We start from the raw sequence: 20,165 nt of genomic DNA, 5'->3' as shown, positions 1-20,165 counted from the left end.
ATAAATGACCAACGAAGTGTCAACAGGTGGACTTCTGCTCACTGTACCAACAAAGAAAATCGTATAATTTGTCCCATTCCAACCCTGTTTTCTCTGTTTTGGTTTTGGTCGGAACTACCCCTCGTTATTTTTGTACCTCTTGTTTACAATATTTTACAGTATGATCCCCTTTATATTTATCTGATTTAACCTCGTCTCAGGTACCCTTAAGAGGGTCGTAAAAGTATTAGTATAATATTTCGAGTGTCTGAGGTAAATTGCAGAAAAAAATGCTTTTATGACATAATCCACCCAATATACAAAAGTTCATGATTTTGTCCCAAAATTAAATAATTCTTTTTGATTCAAAAATTCTTATTTTTTTAAAATTTTTCCCAATAATTTTGTAATTTTGTCCCATCTTATTTAAAAACTTGAAAAAACTCACCATTTTCTTCCTTACTAAAATCAAAATTTACGAATTACGTTTCTATGCCTAAAAACCCTTGCCATCCACGATTTCCAATGAAAAACAGACCACTTCTTTCTTGTCCAGAAAAAAACCAAAATTCTCCACCCAGTGGTTAAAACCGTCAACTTGCAAGGCCAAAACCGATTTAAAAAAATTGAATAAAATTCCACCCTCACCCACCCCTTAATCCGACCCTGTACTACCCACCCCCCGGTCAAAAAAATACCATAAAACTTTATCATCTCGGGTAGTCAAAGGTATGAATTTAACCGGAGACAGTCGACCGGAAGTACTCGCGCCAACAATCGACAAAAAATGTGATTTCTTCCTTCAATTCCAGAGGGCGGCCGACAGATCCTGGAAACAAGTCACCATGGTGCTCAAAGGACCCAAGTTGTTCCTTTATAAAGAACGTCATCATCATCAAGTAAGTCCATCTTTTCTTATCTCTTTCTGTCATGAGTAATACACTAATAAGATCTCACTATACTGTGTCGACCTACAAACATTTTTAATATCACCATATATGGTTAACAATAATTATTAAATTTTAATTACCGTGATTCATTTACATGGCGCCCAACTGTATGCCGATGACACCCGATTGATTTAAGAAGTTTAGTTTAAGGTTAAGGACCGATTAATTTTTTTTTTTTTTTAGTTCGTGTTTTGTGTCCTCGTTGGTCGTTCGTGTACCAACGTTCTCTTTTTAAAGGTTTATTGGTAGATCAAAGAATAATAGTAACCTAATATATTAGAGGTACTTTTAGGAGGGAATAATGCTCAATAGCTGGCAAACAACTGTATATGTAATGACGTTTTTTAGTGAAGAAATTCATCAGCTTTCAATCAATTGAATCGGTCCAGGAGTTTTCAGAATATTTTGATTTTTGTAAAGCCTTTGACTGTATCAAGATTTTTTTAATCATCTGGAAAATCACTTAATAACCTTGAAAGGGTTGAAGTTACAATGAAACTTGTAGGGACCTTTTTCCTTAAGAAACTCATCAGCTTTCATACGACACCAAAATCAATTGAATCGGTACAGGAGTTTTCAAAATATTTCGATTTTTGTAACGCCTTTGACTGTATCAAGAATTTTTTCAATTAAGTGGAAAATCATTAAATAACTTTGAAAGGGTTGTAGTTACAAGGAAACTTGTAAGGACCTTTTTCCTTAAGAAACTCATCAGCTTTCATACGACACCAAAATCAATTGAATCGGTACAGGAGTTTTCAAAATATTTCGATTTTTGTAACGCCTTTGACTGTATCAAGAATTTTTTCAATTAAGTGGAAAATCATTAAATAACTTTGAAAGGGTTGTAGTTACAAGGAAACTTGTAAGGACCTTTTTGCTTAAGAAACTCATCAGCTTTAATATGACACAAAAATCAATTGAATCGGTACAGGAGTTTTCAAAATATTTTGATTTTTGTAAAGCCTTTGACTGTATCGTGATTTTCTTCAATCTACTGGAAAACCACTCAATAACTTTGAAAGGGTTATAGTTACAAGAAAATTTGAAAGAACCTTTTTGCTTAAGAAATTCATCAGCTTTCATATGACACCAAAATCAATTGATTCAGTACAGGAGTTTTCCAAATATTTCGATTTTTGTAAAGCCTTTGACTATATCAATAATTTTTTCAATTTACTGAAAAACCACCCAATAACTTTGAACCGCTTATAGTTACAAGGAAACTCTTAAGGACCTTTTTTATGTTTCATTCAAACTGGTCCACCTGTTTTTTTTGTCAATTTTTAAGGACCAACGAGCGCAACACCTGAAAGGACTTTATTCCTCCTCGTTCCCCTTATATGTATGGACAACAATAAATAGTCGCCATTGCGACACGCAAATTAGAATTATGGATGTGCGGTGTGCAGGTGATGGACGAAGAACTATTGCGTTAATTATGACTTTCACGTGCTGAACAATGTGTGCAATTAATAATTTTTTATTTTTTTATATTGCGTTTATGACATAAAAATTAAGGCTCTTTATTCTGTGGTCGCTGACCCCGGTATATTAAACTTTACATTTAAAACAACAATTAAAATCGTGTGAATAATTGAAATTGTTGTTGCCAGTTCGGTAAATTGGTGGTATGCCGAGAAATGTGGTGTTTCTTTTACCGATCCCTTAATAGGAATGCTAGCAGCAGCACCACCACGCCCATGCACAAGAGGCAAGTCCCTACTTTTACCCCTCTTTGACAGTAAAAAAAAATTGCTTCAGCAGGACCACCCAGGGCATCAAAACCGTCCAACTTACGACCATTAAACCGAGAAAAAAACACAGTTCGCCTCCAACCACCGATTTATTGCTCATATATGGTTAAAGTGTAAAACTGGCTCACTTTAGGTGTGAAATTTTTAAAAATAAACAACCATTATAATATGGGATTTATTACGTCGTTATTGACCAACAAGAAACCAAAATATGGACCGCATCTTTCTATAAAAGTTTGAACCGGGGGTTTTTTTTGTTGCCCCAACGAAGGGCAAAAGTGGGGACTCATTTATTGCGTCAAGCCTTATCGAATAACATAACGAAATCGGATTTTGGTATGCACGGGAAGTCGTCATTAACATCTCGATATGGCCGCAACTTCCGCCCTCGCTGACTGACGCTCTTACTAAACGGCGGCATTAATTATTTATTAATTATTATATTAGGTGGCCAACGAGTGGAACGTCGAGTAAAAATTTAAAATTATGAAAAATCAAAATTGGGGTCCTCGTGTTGGTCCTTCAACAAAAAAAAAAAGTCAACTCAATTTCCATAGCGTACCTTGGACATAAACTGAAGACATAGGAAAAAATGGACCACGCACTATCCGGGACAAAATGGCGGCCAGTTAAGTGTGTTAATTCAAGCATAAACCCTATAAAAATGGCCATCATTGAATATTTTATTAAAAAGAAAAAAAAATCAATCAATTCGTGTCAAGGCGGCATATAAACTCGCTTTCTGTATTAATTCATATTTACTCCAAATATGACGAATAAGACCGCGAATGATCGATCGATAAAGTTCCACCGTTACGTCTTTATTAATAAAAATGGAATTTAACGATGGCACAACAACTGGTCGTTTGAATTTGCATAATATAAATTTGTTATTCATATCACGGATGGGCCCACGTAACGTTCGATTTGTTTTGGATTGGAATGCAATGCCAATACGTCCACAATCGGATAATTAATTTTATTAATTATCATCGGACTTCACCACTTTAAGTTGTCAATATTGATGATGTTTTTGCTTTTAGTAGTTAGGACTCTTAAGGGTTTTGTAGGGAATGTTCTCCAGAATATTTGGCTTTTTGTTTCACAAGGATATTCCAAGTGGTTGTCGAGTTTTTAGAGTTTGAAGCCAGTGGTCACTTCAAAGTGAAAGCATCCTCATTGGGGATCATCAAATTTAAAAATTGATAATTGTGAAAGTTTTTCTAGTTTCGACCCTTAACATCATTTCTTAAGAACATTCCCAGGAATATTATGCTTTTTGTTTCATGAGAATATTCCCAGTAGATTTCGAATTTTTGGACTTCGAAGTTGCAACATCCTTATCGGGTATCACTTATAAAGAAAAGGCCGATAATTCCGAAACTTTTGCCTGAACTAGTTTGGACCCTTGACAACATTTCTTAAGAACACTCTGAAGAAAATGATGCTTTTTGATTCATCAGAATATTCCCAGTAGATTTCGAGTTTTTGGAATTTGAATCCAGTAGTCACTTTGAACTGAAAACATCCTTATCGGACATCATCACATTAAATGGCCGATATTTCCGAAAACTTTACCTAGAATAGTTTGCACCCTTAGCAACATTTCTTAAGAATTTTTCCAGGAATATTATGCTTTTTGTTTTATGGGAATATTCCCAGTAGATTTCGAGTTTTTGGACTTTGAAGTTGCAATATCCTTATCGGGTATCATCACATTAGATGGCCGATAATTCTGAAATTTTTGCCTAGACTAGTTTGGACCATTATTAACATTTCTTGAGAACACTCTGAAGAATATAATGCTATTTGATTCATGAGAATATTCCCTGTAGATTTTGAGTTTCCGGAAAATGACGTCACACTTCACACAAAAAACAAAATGGCCGCGTATTAATTATCCACGAAAGAAAATTATTAATCTTGTAATGGATCAAGGGGGCCATGGAATTCCTTATGAATATACAGGAAGTGACGTCACTGCTTCACTTGACAGTTTCAAAAGGGCGCCATCTTGGAAAAAATTATTCAAAAATTGATCGAAGTGTACTACGGAAGAATTCCGGAAAATGACGTCTCAGCTCCATTTTTTTTGACAGTTGACAGGTTTAAAATGATCAAGTGTGCCATGGAATTTATGATGATTATACAAAGAAATGACGTCACGGCTTCACAGTTGACTGTTTTAAAATGGCGCCATCTTGGGAAAAAAATGGTAATTTTAAGGTGAATCCGGTGAAAATGACGTCACGACTTGTATACAAAACAAGATGTCCGCGTATTATTTACTCATGGAGAAAAAATTAATTCTTTTGTAACGTATCAAGGGTGCCATGGAATCCGTGACGGTTTTACACAAAATGACGTCACTGTTGGCATACAAAGCAAAATGGCGACATATACATTCCTCTTTTTTTGACATTTGACAGTTTCAATCTATGGGCGCCATCTTGAGCAAGAGTTCAAGTTGGTCTCCGTGTGATGCATCGAGAGTGCCATGGAATTCCTTATGAATACACAATAAATGTCGTCACTTTTTTGACAGTTGACATTTTGGCGCCATCTTGAAAAAACATTGTTGGTCTTATGATGAATCAAGGCTGCCTAGGGTCACATATTTGAAAAATGACGTCAAGGTTTGCATGCAAAACAAAATGGCCGCCTATTAATTATCTACAAAAAACAAATAATTCTTTTGTAATGCTTGCCATGAACTTCTTTTTGAACAAACAGGAAATGACGTCGCTACTCCACTTGACAGTTTCAAAAATGGCTCCATCTAACTGATTAATGACTAAACTAACGAATTAAATTTTCATCAAAGAAATCGTTCAAAAATGGATTAAAGGTGGTAGGGAACGATACACAGAAAATGACGTCACTGCTCTATTTTTTTTGACAGTTGACAGTTTTAAAACGGCGCCATCTTGGAACAAATGAAAATATTGCTCTTATGCTGGACAGTCTAGACTATCATGCTTTTTGTTTCATAAGAATATTCCCAGTAGTTTCCGAGTTTTTGGACTTTGAAGCGAGCGGTCACCTTTGTTGGTCGTCACCACTTTAAATGACCGGATAATTCCAAAACTGTTGTCTAGACTAGCTTGGACTTTTGACAACATTTCTCAACAACATCCTGAAGAATATTATATTTTTTGTTTCACGAGAATATTCCCAGTAGTTTTCGAGTTTTTGGACTTTGAATCTAGTGGTCACTTTGAAGCTAAAACATCCTTATCGGGCATCATCACATTCAATGGCCGATAATTCCGAAACCTTTGCCTTGAATACTTTGGACTCTTAACAAAATTTCTTAAGAACACTCTTGAGAGTATTATGCTTTTTGATTCATGAAAATATTCTCAGTAGATTTCGAGTTTATGGACTTTGAGCCAGTGGGCACTTTGAAGTGAAAACATCCTTATCGGACATCTCCACTTTAAATGCCCGATATTTCCAAAACTTTTGCCTGGACTAGTTTGGACCCTTAACAACATGTCTCAAGAACACTCTCAAGAGTATCATGTTTTTTGTTTCATGAGAATATTCCAAGTACTTATCGAGTTTTTGGAATATTCCAAGTACTTAGTTTTTGAAGCGAGTGGTCACCCTTCATCGAGGTTCACCATCTCTAGTGGCCGATAATTTCGAAACTTTTACTTGGATTATCTTACTTAATTACTATACCACCTTTGAACCTTCCATTACGATACACACAAACGCCTTAAAGTCGTCCAGGTGTCTTTTGTTTCACGCAATACTAACCCTAACGTCCACCTCGTCTAACATCATAAGAAAGCAGATGTTAGATCCCGCACACGTACGGCACACGTTCGTTATGGTATTAGCGAAGGGGGGTATATACGAACTACCATTTGGTGGTACCGCCGGCTCGACTTAATCACTTATAACGCAGTAGATCCGCCGATGGTACCGCAAGAACAACAACAAGAGTCAACGCGCGCCGCCTACTTTGATATCGGAGGCGCGTTCATTAACTTTTCGCACTCGATTTTCTAGTTATGACGAAACCAGTTATCGGCGCGTATTTTTAGTTACCAACCCCGCGAGATGATGGTGATGATGAAGATGATGGTGATCATCCATCCGCGACCTGCCTTAATTCCTGCTCTAATCCGGTCGGTTTTTTAATCGTTTGAGTCGCTGATGGTGATTTTTTTTTTTTAATTATTGTTTTGGTGTTAACGATGTTGGGTCCGCACAGGATGTTGAACGAGAGTCACAGGAGCAAATCGGGAACGGTCTCTTGTATACCGTTGCACGTCAATTTGCACTTGTCCACTTTGGGGTTTTTCCCGAAAAAGTTGAAGAGATGGGGCTCTACTGGATCTTGGGTAAGGGACAAAATTTTCATTGGTAGTTGATCTAAGAACATGAATATTTGTCCAGTTGATTAGCTACGAGATTTCGCTTGAAACGGATCAACCGTTTAGGAGATATTACAATTTAAAATTTCATTACGCCAGCAGGCTCTTCCTGGAGCTTTTGGTTAATAACTCTTGATCTACTGACGCTAGGACCATCAAACAAACTTTATTTGATTGACAATAATGTTCTCTAAAATAATAGTAATAATACCCAATATTTTTGGAGATATTTAAGTTATAAATTAAGTGTCTTCTTCAAGGCAGTCATGACCCAATAATCACTGATATCTCATTTGGCGGTCGATCTACAGTCATGATCATTATAACCAAACTTAAAAATACAGTAATCAACTACAAGACTCCATTGAAATTATTCTCATAGGATCAACCGTTCATGAGATATGACCGATTTAATTTTGACCTCACGTCAGCAGACCCTTTGTAGGGTATTTGATTGATAACTCTTGACCCACTGAAGGTAGAACCATGAAACAAAGGCCATTTAATTGACAATTGTTTTCTCTAAAATATTGATAATACTCTCTAAAGCTTTTAACCCAATATTCTTGGAGATATGTAAGTCATAAGTCAAAATATTGTATTCAAGGTAGTCATGATCCAAAAACCACTGATATCTCCTTTATTGCTTGATCTACAGTCATGATCATTATAAACAAATTTCAAGATCCAAGAATGGTCTACAAGATTCCATTGAAATCAAATTGATTAGATCAATCGTTCATGAGATATGATCGATTTAATTTTGACTTCACGTGAGCAGACCCTTTGTAGAGGATGTTGTGGATAACTTTTGTTCTACTGAAACTAGAACCACAGAACAAACTTAATTTGACTGACAACGATCTGCTCTAAAATATCGATAGTACTTTCGAATACTCTAAATCCAATAATTTAGGAGATATTGAAGATTGTTCCCTTCAAAACAGTCATTAAACAAAAATGACTGAAATCTCCTTTGGTAATTGATCTACAGTCATGATCATTATAAACAAATTTCAAGAACCAGGAATGATCTACAAGATTTCATTAAAATCATGTTGATGGGATCAACCGTTTATGAGATATTACAATTCAAAATTTCATTACGTCAGCGAGCTCTTCCTGGAGCTTTTGGTTAATAACTCTTGATCCACTGACGCTAGGACCATCAAACAAATTTCATTTGATTGACAATAGTTTTTTCTAAAGTAATAGTAATAATCTCTAAGGCTGTAAAACCAATATTTTTGGAGATATTTAAGTTATAAATTAAAGTGTCTTCTTCAAAGCAGTCATGACCCAATAATCACTGATATCTGATTTGGCGGTCGATCTACAGTCATGATCATTATAACCAAACTTAAAAATGCAGTAATCAACTACAAGACTCCATTGAAATTATTCTGATAGCATCAACCGTTCATGAGATATGACCGATTTAGTTTTGACCTCACGTCAGCAGACCCTTTGTAGGGTATTTGATTGATAACTCTTGACCCACTGAAGGTAGAACCATGAAACAAAGGCCATTTAATTGACAATTGTTTTCTCTAAAATATTGACTCTAATCTCTAAAGCTTTTAACCCAATATTCTTGGAGATATGTAAGTCATAAGTCAAAATATTGTATTCATCGCCCAAAAACCACTAATATCTCCTTTATTGCTTGATCTACAGTCATGATCATTATAAACAAATTTCAAGAACCAGGAATGATCTACAAGATTTCATTGAAATCGTGTTGATGGGATCAACCGTTTATGAGATATTACAATTTAAAATTTCATTACGTCAGCAGGCTCTTCCTGGAGCTTTTGGTTAATAACTCTTGATCTACTGACGCTAGGACCATCAAACAAACTTTATTTGATTGACAATAGTTTTCTCTAAAATAATAGTAATCATCTCTAAAGCTCTAAACCCAATATTTTTGGAGGTATTTAAGTTATAAATTAAGTGTCTTCTTCAAGGCAGTCATGACCCAATAATCACTGATATCTGATTTGGCGGTCGATCTACAGTCATAATCATTATAATGAAATTTGAAAATGCAGTAATCAACTACAAGACTCCATTGAAATTATTCTGATAGCATCAACCGTTCATGAGATATGACCGATTTAGTTTTGACCTCACGTCAGCAAACCCTTTGTAGGGTATTTGATTGGTAACTCTTGATCTACTGAAAGTAGAACCATCAAACAAATTTCATTTGATAGACAATTGTTTTCTCTAAAATATTGATTCTAATCTCTAAAGCTTTTAACCCAATATTCTTGGAGATATGTAAGTCATTAGTCAAAATATTGTATTCATGTCCCAAAAACCATTAATATCTCCTTTATTGCTTGATCTACAGTCATGATCATTATAAACGAATTTGAAAATCCAGAAATGGCCTAAAAGATTCCATTGAAGTCATTTCGATTGGATCAACCCTTTATGAGATATGGTCGATTGAATTTTGACCCCACGTCAGCAAACCCTTTGTAGACCATTTGCTTGATAACTCTTGATCTACAGCAGCTAGAAACATGAAGCAAAATTTATTTAATTTACAATAATTTTCTCTACAATAGTGATAATACTCTGTAAAGCTCTAAACCTAATATTATTGGAGATATTTGGGTTTTAAGTCAAAATGTCTTCTTCAAGGCAGTCATGACTCATAAACCACTGATATCTTCTTTATTGCTTGATCTATAGTCATGATCATTATAAACAAATTTCAAGATCCAGCAATGATCTATAAGATTCTATTGAAATCATGTTGATAGGATCAATGGCTCATTTAATTTTGATTTCTCGTCAGCACACTCTTTGTAGAGCATTTGATTGATAACTCTTGATCTACCGAATCTAGAACCTTAAAAAAAACTATAATTCAATTGGTCTAAGCAACAATTTCTGGAAAAATTAACTCCTAATGGGTCAATTACGATAAACAACAAAAAAAACCCAAAATTTTTGAGGTTAAATATTAAATTAATCACTAATTAGCTTTAAATCGGTATTTAATTACTGGGTCAAAAAACATTTAATTCCCGCAAATAAAAGCGACTTTCGGTGTGTTACCCCTTCACCATTTTATCACTAATACCGATTAACGTAAGAATCGTGCCTTTTTCCCAATAACATCTGCGAGGCAATCTAAAAGAGAAATTGCCCATTTAAACAACTAAATTACAAATTAATTGGCTTAATAACAAAACGTATTTTTTTTTTATTTGCGAGAAGCACTACAGACATATTGGCACCGTATAATAATAATAATTGACTGTTTGCTCAAGAGAGAGATTTTCCCCCATTGTAGTGGTTTTACGGAGTAATTAACGTGGTATGATTCGGTTTTTTTTGTTTGCTCTTAAGCCCTTTGAAGAAAGCGGAATATACGCACTAAAAAAGTGCGAGACTCTCTCTGTGTCTCTTGAGCGGACGTGAAGCAAGAAAAAAAAATTGTTACGTTACTACTTTTACGTGCCAATTAACTCACCATTAGATAGTTTAAATAATTCACTTTTCAGTTGGTTAATATCTTGTAATTATGTCGGTTTTATGGGGATTTAATGGAAATCATTCTATGCATAAAATTGACCAAGAAGCCGGTGGAGATATCAAAACAGTTTCCCTGGGCTGAAAAAAAATCACTCACATTTAACGAGATAATTAGCAGGATATCGCGTTATAACCTTAAAGGCAACGTAATGCAGTAGTAGTTGTTTTTTTTTCATGTTTTTACAATGAAATTGTGTTCGGAATGTATGTTGTACAACGTCAACGGCATTGACCCAGTCCGTACTTTTAAATTAACCCAAAATAGGAAGAAACCGATCGCGACTCGTTTACTGTTTTCGCTTTAACGCGATTCCAGGCAGATTTTTGAAAAAAATCAGCGGGGAAAATAAACAATATAAAATTCAAATTATGCGGCTTAAAAGGAATTATCCAGGAATGCTTGCTTATTCCTTTGTTCCTCCTATCTTATCGTAGATACGTGAATATTCATGCTCGCGGGAAATATTACTAAGAAGTTATAAAAATCTTCTGTGGTCGCACATCAGTTGACCGAAAACGCTTTGATGTGCCATTATACGTGAAAATGTTCAAAAAGTATTTAAAACGAAGAAACACTTGGGTGAGATTTGAATTATTATTGTCTCTAAGTCAGAACGTCGATGGTTTTTATGGATTTTCAGTCCATTAACGTACTGACTTTAAGATCTTGTTTTTTTTTCAAAAGTTTTTACTTAAAGGTTTTCAAATCCTCCATAGGCTTATATATGAAAATAATGTTAGAAGTTGTTTATTTCACAGAACGTCGATAAGAGAACTTCCTTAGTTTTAATGGGACGCCCTATTTATTTTTGGGATCAACGTGAAATTCCATGAAATTTCATGGGTCATATGAGATACTGTTTGGTGCAATAGTTTTTGAGATATTTTAAGTGAAAAGTTGTGACATTTTCACTATTGCACCAAAGGATGTGTATTTGCAATTTTTGATGGACCTGTCAATTTTGTCACTTGTCAAAATTTTTGACGTTTACGAGTCATTTGTGCCAGTAAATAATTCTTGAAAAGTTAAAATGACTGTTGGTAAATAATTTTGACCCTACGGCCTCTAAAAGTGAAAATCTGTTACAGGCAAATTTCATTATTTTCAACAGAACACCCCTATTTATTTTTACATTTTTGGATTCTACGTGAAATTTTAAGAAATTTGATGGGTAACATGCCCTACTTTGGTGGAACGGTTTACGAGATATGACCAATTAAAAATCGTTACTTTTTTAACTTTCAGAGGCCGTAGAGTCAACATTATTTAAAATACCGAAAAACGATTTTCGCGTATTTTAATTTTTTAAGGGCCACCTAGTGGGCCAATTACGATATATTATATTACGAAAATCTATTCTATTAAATAGCTTTTGATTGGTTAATAAAGACAAGTGAAAACCATTTTTCGCTAGATTGATTAGTTTTGACTCTACGGCCTTTAAAACTTAAAAAAGTGACGATTTTTAATTGGTCATATCTTGTAAACTGTTGCACCAAAGTAGGGCATGTTACCCATCAAATTTCTTAGAATTTCACGTAGAATCTAAGAATGTAATAATATATGGGGGTTTATTATATGAAAAAATAAAAAAAAATAACATCTAGGTGCGAATTTGGTTATTTTCAAAGAGACACATATATTGTTACATATTTGGATTTTATATGAAATTCTATTAAATTTGAGGGGTCATATGCCGTACTTTGATTCAACCATTTCCTAGTTATTATAAGTTGATTTGTTTTATTTTTAGGGGTCATGTGACCAAAACCTAATTTACAAAACGCGAAATTATTTAAACTTTTCAGCTTTAACTTTGCCAAGGTCATTTAATAAAAGAATTTTTAATTTTCATTATGACATTTGACATATGGCTACTGTCAATTGATTATAACTGGAAAATAAACGGTTTGTCCGAAGTATATTGTGATGATTGACCCCTCAAATTTCATTAAATTTCACAGAGAATCCAAAAATGGCTTCTTTAAATTCTGTATATTTTCTTATTAATTTATTGTTTTAAGTTTATTTTTAACTGTAAAATAATGGGGTTTTCAAGGGTGCTCTTTCCAACTAAGATGTTTTTAAGATAGTGGCACTTTCGATTATATCGGAAATGGATGTAAATTTCTCTAATTTAAATGGAAATCCCCATACTTTACTGCATTTTTGGAATCCTACGTAAAATTCCATGAAATTTCAAGGGTTACACGCCACACTTTCAACACTTGTGTCAAAATTTCTTCAATAAACTCACTGCAAAATAAATGAAACTAAAGGCACAGATTTGCAGAATATTATTCTGTATTCTGCAAATCTGTGCTAAAGGCAACAATTTATCTAAATTTTCTATACAGAGTCCTCTGGGAACCTCGGACGTTTCCCTGGACCAATCCCTGTCCGGAGGCGTAGACATGCGCACGAGCGTAGTACGGGTCGCCGAGGACTACACCAAACGTAAAAACGTGCTACGACTATCCAGCGTGAATCCCTGCAGATCGGAATTCCTCATCCAGACGGAGAACAGTGAGGATTTAGCTGATTGGGCCAAAACTTTACAGGAACAAGTCGCTGTCAGCACCAAGGCCGAACTAGTAAGTTGGATATTGTTACATTTTCGGAATCTATGTGTAATTTCGTAAAATTTGATGGGTCACATGCCATACTTTGATAGTTTATGAGTTACAACCAAAAAATGACATGAGATAATTGAAAGAAAGAAAGAAAGAAAATGTGCTATATTACGTAAGAATAATCTTGTGTACAAGCATCCTACAAGCTAAAAAAACAAAAATACAATTTCAAAAATTGACAAAACAATGAACAAAATTAAACACAAGAAGACAAAACTTTTTGAACATACTTGAATTAAAGATAAGTTTTGTTAAGGGAAGACGTAGGAATAGGTAGGGGAACATCATTTACACAACGAGTCAAATGGCCAGTGTCAGAGGGTAGTTTGGGAATGTTGTGAATAAGAGCAGCTGTTTCTAAGATATAGAGTGAAAAAAGAGTTTGCAAGAATCTCTTAACTTAGCAGAACACATGTATCTAACTGCTTTTTTTTGAATAACAAAGACAATGTTAAGTAGCCCCTTATTAGTTAAACCCCAAAAAGGCAAGCCATACCGAATATGAGATTCAATAAGTGAAAAGTACACTGAACGTGCAACCACTCCTCCCAGCTCTTGTTTTGTCATTCTTACTGCAAAACATCCAGAAGATAATTTCCTAGCTAAATGTAAAATATGATCTTGAAACCGAAGGCGACCATCAATGGTAATTCCTAGGAACTTGCAGCACTCTTTATTCTGCAAGAGGGAATTTTCGTCAAACAGACGTCTTTCTTACATTAAACACGAGCCTGTTGGAAGCACACCACCCTGATAAAATCTGAAGGTCTTCAAGGATACAAGTCTTAATTTTTATTTTTAATACCTGAAAAACGGGATAAATGATTCAAATGCTTGGAATTAATTTCAGAGAGACATCAATGATTATTTCCAATGCTTGCAAGTAATCAAGAAATTCTTCGAAAACGAGAAAAAAGTTATTTCAAATGCCTGGAATATACAGGGTGGCCATTTAAAAACGAAACAGAGCCTATTTTGGGTCCCTCAGAATATTTGCGTAAAAATCCTCGGACCCGTCAATTTTTTATTCAAGGGGGAAACATTTTTTTGCTAGTTTCGCCCCCCTAAGGGCAAAGCCCTAGCGGGGTTGACAAGGGCCCCCAAAATTTTAAATGGAACGGGGGGGGGGGTCGAGTGATACCTTATTTTGAAGGTATTTTTATGTGGATTATAACCCTAAAGTTTTAAATCGTTACTATTTGCCTAGTCGATACAGGGGCTAATAAAAGTTACGAAAAAATGTTAAAAAGTATAATTTTAAACAAAGAGCTTAAAGATAAAATCAATCAAGTAAATGTTCAAAATATTGGCCTTCGACTTCCATACAATAATACAGGTTTTGTTCAAACCTTTCCCCGTACATTTTGCAAAATTTCTGGGGTAATTTGACGACATTCATCAATTATTCTTTGTCGCAAATGGTCTAGCGATGTTGGCTGACTAGCATAAATTTTAGTTTTTAAATGGCCCCATAAAAAAAAATCTAACGGGCTTAAGTCCGGGGAACGAGGAGGCCATTCAATAGCTCCTCTTCTTCCAATCCATTGTCCTGGAAACGTTTGGTCCAAATATTGACGAACCCTTGCAGCATAGTGGGGTGGCGCCCCATCTTGCAGAAATACTAGACGATTTTTTAAGTACTCGTTGTTATTTCCTAGTATCTCCACTAATGCTGGATGAATTGTATTTTCTACCTGGAACGTGCAGAAATTTGTTGCCTAATTGCCTGAAAATTTGATATTAATTTCTCCTGAAATACAAAAAAAAATAGAAACACTGCTTAGAAAAAATGTACGACCTGATCAACTGCCTGGAATAGTGAAATAATTCAAATGCCTTATCTGAAGAAAAATACCTGAAAAACCACTTAACTACCTAAAATTGGGCATTCATTATTTTATCATTAAATTAAATTAAATTTTATTCAAGGCTTATTTTTTTTTAAATTTAAGGTAGTACATTTTTAAGGTTTTCCAGGCATTTACATTAATTTCCTGTTTCTCCAGGAATCCCATGAAGTCTTGATCAATGGCGTAATGAAAAAGTACTGTATTTTTTAAATTTTATTCCAAGTTTTTAATTAATAAATAAAGAAATTAAACGAAATGAGAATCTTTTAACTTGAGCCCATCACGAAGTCTAAAAACTACGTCATTTATTATCCTAAATTACGCACTTAGTATAACTAATCTTAAGTAAATCCCCCCGCCTAATAAAGAGGCCTTATCAGCAAGCGAAGTTTATTTGCGCACTTAATAAAAATTAACGATTATTATTCGGAATTACCAAAATAATAATTTTCCAGGATCCGTCGTTCAGTAGACAACAAGCGGTACCGCAAACCCACCCGGCATCGACCAGCATTCAGGTGCAGGGCAGCCATTTGTCGCCTCAACCGTCCGCGAAAAATGGCAAATCGACGATGGCGGGTAGTACCAGAAATCGATCGCCTACCGGACAGTCGCCGGTAAGCCCCCTCTTAGTCTTACCTCTTTTTTTCTACGTTAATTTCCATATGGTTTTAGGTAAGTAAAACGAGGAAACCGTCTGCCCAACATGACCCTACAGTGCACACCAGTCCCAAAAGTAAAACGTGGCGGGGCAGGGTGGCCAAACAGTTCAAGAAGTTTAATCAGGGTGGGCATTCTCCTAGTAGCCCTACGGCACCTGAGGGGTGAGTTTATAATTTTTTTTAAAAATTTAAATTCAAATTTATTCAAATATGCTAAAAGCAAATTACGATAATCAACACTAGCATTAACAAGTTCATGCAAAAATAATAAATTGTATGTGTAAGTTCTAATCAGGATTCGAGTCCAAGAGATTTAATTTATTTATTTTTAAGTTGTATTTACAATGAGCACGGTCCAAACATTGATCTTCGTGTACACTGAGGTTTTCCAGAAAATTTACTCATGTTTATTGTCAAATAAATCTTTTGAGAATTTCGGCTTTCTGTCGTATACTTTCCTAATTACATCCCCTGATAAGTATAGCCGTGTCATCTGGGAAGCAGATTACTTCTACTTGTAGGGTAATTAACAAATTTAGCAACTCATTTACATATATGAGGATGGCATGGATACACCGAACAAGATCGTCAATGATACCTGGACCACAGATGGGTTTTCAAGCCTAAAAAGTCAATTTTTTAAGTTTTTACCGCATCTCATGGTCCAAGAATGCCTTGGATTGACGGAAAATGTCACTTTTCTTAGGTAATGAAACCCATTAGAGACGAGAAGCGTAATTTCATAGTGATCGTCGACGATTCATGGACCTCAGATGGGTTTTTATGCTTAAAAATGGGTCAAGTCATTATTTTTCAGTTTCTACCGCATTTCATAGTCCAGGTATGCATTGGATTAACGGAAAATATCACGTTTCTTAAGTAATAAAACTCATTACAGACGTGAAGCATAATTTAATAATGATCGTTAATGATACCTGGACCTCAGATGGACTTTGGGCCAAAAAAGGGGTCAAAAGTCGATTTTTTCAGGTTCTACCGCATTTCATAGTTTAAGTATGCCTTGGATTGTTTGGAAATGTCACTTTTCTTAGGTAGTGAAACCCATTAGAGACGTAAAGCATAGTTTCATAGCGATCGTCGCTGATTCTTGGACCACAGAAGGGTTTTTATGCCGAAAAAGGGGCCAAAAGTCGATTTTTTCAGTTTCTACCGCATTTCATAATCCAGGTATGCCTAGGATTGTCTGGAAATATCACTTTTCTTAAATAATGAAACTCATTAGAGGCGACAAGCATAATTTCATAGCGATCCTGAATGATTCCTGGATCTCAGATGAGTTTTCATGCCTAAAAACGAGTCGATTTTTTTCAGTTTCTAGTGCGTTTCATGGTCCAGGTATGCCTTGTATCAACGAGAAATGTCACATTTCTTAGGTAATGAAACCCATTAAAGACGTGAAGCAAAATTTCAAAGTGTTCGTCAATAATTCCTGAACCACAGAAGGGTTTTCATGCCAAAAAACGGGTAAAAATTTGATTTTTTCAGTTTCTACCGCATATCCAGGCCAAAAGACTAACCCAGAGAGATGCATTCAGACCAAGGAAGGAACTTTGAGTCACAAATATTCCAATAAGTATGCCAGTTGCTGGGAATCAGTTTAGACATATTTCATCGTAATTTTAAATCCTATTTGAGAATTGTGTTAAGCTCTTAGCAAACCAACTGGGATACCTCTACAAAACATTCCTATTGGCATATCGTTCTTTTATCCACGTCTCTACTAGGAAAAGCCCGGCAAAGATGGTCGTCCGGTATTAATCATCGTTTACCTTTGGACGTAATTATTTAACAAGGATGAACGTAGACCATCAACTCATCTAGAAAGTAACAGAAGGATTGGGAAGAGATTTAGAGGCCTCCAACCTTAGATCTCTTATATTCTTGTTCTATTTTTGCTTAATTAAAAAATTCCAATTTTCGTCTATTTCTAGGTCAACATTCGGGGTGCCCATCGAGCACTGCATCCCCTCCCAAGAGAACTGCTACCTGCCGCGCATCGTGAAAGTCTGCACGGACATAATCGACGAGAAAGGCCTCCAAATGAAGGGAATCTACCGGATTCCGGGCAATTGCGCCGCCATTACGGCCCTAACGGAGGAAATCAACCGGAACTACGAGGACGTGCCCTTGGAGGACCCCAAGTGGAACGACATCCACGTGGTGAGCAGTCTGCTGAAATCCTATTTCCGGAAAATGCCGGACAGTTTGATCACCGCCGCCTCGTATCCGCAATTCGTTAAGGCGGATAAGATTGAGGATCCTAAAGGGCGACTGGAGGAGCTTAAGAGGCTGGTGCGAGCACTGCCGAGGCACAATTACTACACGTTGAAACACGTGGTGGGTCATCTGAAGCGCGTGAACGATAATTCCCACGTGAACCAGATGGACACGAAGAATTTGTCGATTGTTTTCGGCCCCACGATCTTTCTTACCGATAATGACACCATGGAGGTCATGGTGGCCAATATGAACAACCACGCAAATATTGTTCAAAGTTTGATTACGCATGTAAGTGTAAAACTGCTTAGTAGGTATAAATTTGATATATACACTCTGTATGTTATTATTCATTTATTTATTTATAATACGGGAAAACCCCATTAACTGTAAATTTTACAAAGCAATAATATTTACATAAACAACTGTCATAATCTAAGCCTACTTAAAAAATTAATACTAAAGTAAAAAACACCTATACTACATATACTAGAAACAACCTTAATAATTTATATGCCAGAATGTAAATACAAAATTTTATGCCCAATTATGAAGTAAGTGACCTGTTTAGATGCATTAAGAAACTTATGTTAAACACATCAATATTCGAATTGTTTAACAAATTCAAATACCTATCCATAGGATTATTAATTCCATAGGATGTTCTGTGGAATGAAATGTTAAAGGTTGCATTATGGCGCAACCCGTGATAAGGAACATTAAATCGTATGCGACCCAACAGATCAGGGCAATCAATAAGCCTATTAACGATCTTATATATAAAACTAGCACCAGAAATATTACGGCGTTGCGACAGTGTCGGAATAGATAATTGACTTTCAATATAAGAATAGTCATGGTTCTCAATAACAGTTAAAGTTCTATGAGCACAATATCTCAGGGATTTATGTTGAACTCTTTCTAAAGCATCGATATGAATCTGGTGGTACGGAGACCAAACTACAGAGCAGTACTCCAATATATAGTTAGAAAAGTTTATAAAGAACCGGTGACATCAACAGGCGGCGAAATCCGCGCATCTCGTTATTCTATCGATCGGGTCAGATGACTATGTCGAGGTCTGAAGACAGTGGAGGCGGCACACTTGTTGAAATTATTAATATTTATTTGTACTAGAGTTTAAATAGCCCTAGATTTTTAGTAGGTATAGCTAGCGGTATTATAAGTGCGTTTGATTTAGTTGAAATACCAACTAAGAATGCATATATTTGAATTTAATTGCTCTGAGATTCGTTTAAAAAAATGTAGATAAATTAAAATGATATTTTTTAGCAAAAAATAGTTCTACTTACAGGAGGATGCAGTTCGCTAATTATTTTTAAAACAGGACTTCAAATAGGTAGCTGAAAACTATTCTTTATTCGCATTTTTTTTTTAAGGATCAGATATTTTAAACGACTTGTGTAAAGAAACAAATTGGTATAAGCTTAAAGTCTTATTTCATTATTTTATCATTGTGGATAAACATTTAAAATGGGACCAACACATTCTAAAATTAACACAAAACATCCGTAAACTTATTTATCGATTTCATATTTTGAGAAATATCTTAAATGAAAAACTACTAATTTTAATTTATAAATCCTTGGTTGAGTCCTTGTTAAGGTATGGGGTGATTGTCTGGGGAGGTCTATACAAGAATTGTTTAAAACAACTTAATGTAGTACAAAACTTTATTTTAAAAGTTATATACAAAAAACAAAAAAGATTTCCTACACAACAATTATATTCTGAAGAAATTTTTAATATACACTCAATTTACATATTGTCAACATGCATTTATACACATAAATCAGAAAAAATCAAGAATTATGTTAGTCATTCCTACACAACCCGAAATAATATAAACAGACACCTAAAAATACCAAACATAAAAAAAACTATAGGGCAGCGATTTTTAGGATACTTGTCCCCGAAATTTTATAACATCTTACCAAACAGCTTAAAAAATATAAATAATATTAAAAACTTTAGTAAGGTCTGTAGAAAATTTATTTATTCAAATATAGATAAATTTAATTTTTTTAAATAGTTTTGGGAAGGGAAATTTTATTGGAGAATTTTTGTTTAGTTGTAGATTATGGTTAGTTATATTTTACATTATTACTAAAATTTTGTGATTTCTCAGCAT

The 20,165-nt window shown here is 35.0% G+C and overlaps 1 protein-coding gene across 16 annotated transcripts in view; it reads left to right on the top strand.

Moving 5' to 3' along the window:
• The window catches only part of LOC126746168 (rho GTPase-activating protein 21), a 176,908-nt gene that overhangs the window by 136,902 nt on the left and 19,841 nt on the right, over window positions 1-20,165 (top strand). For all 16 annotated transcript variants that reach the window (XR_007663802.1, XM_050454313.1, XM_050454304.1 and 13 more), the window contains 5 exons: window positions 792-878; window positions 12,988-13,224; window positions 15,569-15,730; window positions 15,789-15,937; window positions 17,728-18,304. Coding sequence is in view for 15 of the 16 variants with exons in the window: in XM_050454313.1 (XP_050310270.1) it covers window positions 792-878; window positions 12,988-13,224; window positions 15,569-15,730; window positions 15,789-15,937; window positions 17,728-18,304 (1,212 nt within the window). In the remaining variant the exon portion in view is untranslated. The remainder of the gene's footprint in view (window positions 1-791; window positions 879-12,987; window positions 13,225-15,568; window positions 15,731-15,788; window positions 15,938-17,727; window positions 18,305-20,165) is intronic.

This window comes from Anthonomus grandis, chromosome 17 (genome assembly GCF_022605725.1).
Source record: "Anthonomus grandis grandis chromosome 17, icAntGran1.3, whole genome shotgun sequence".
NCBI lineage: Eukaryota > Metazoa > Arthropoda > Insecta > Coleoptera > Curculionidae > Anthonomus > Anthonomus grandis.
The sequence above is the reverse complement of the archived record's forward strand: the minus strand, read 5'-3'. Positions and strand labels throughout refer to the sequence as shown.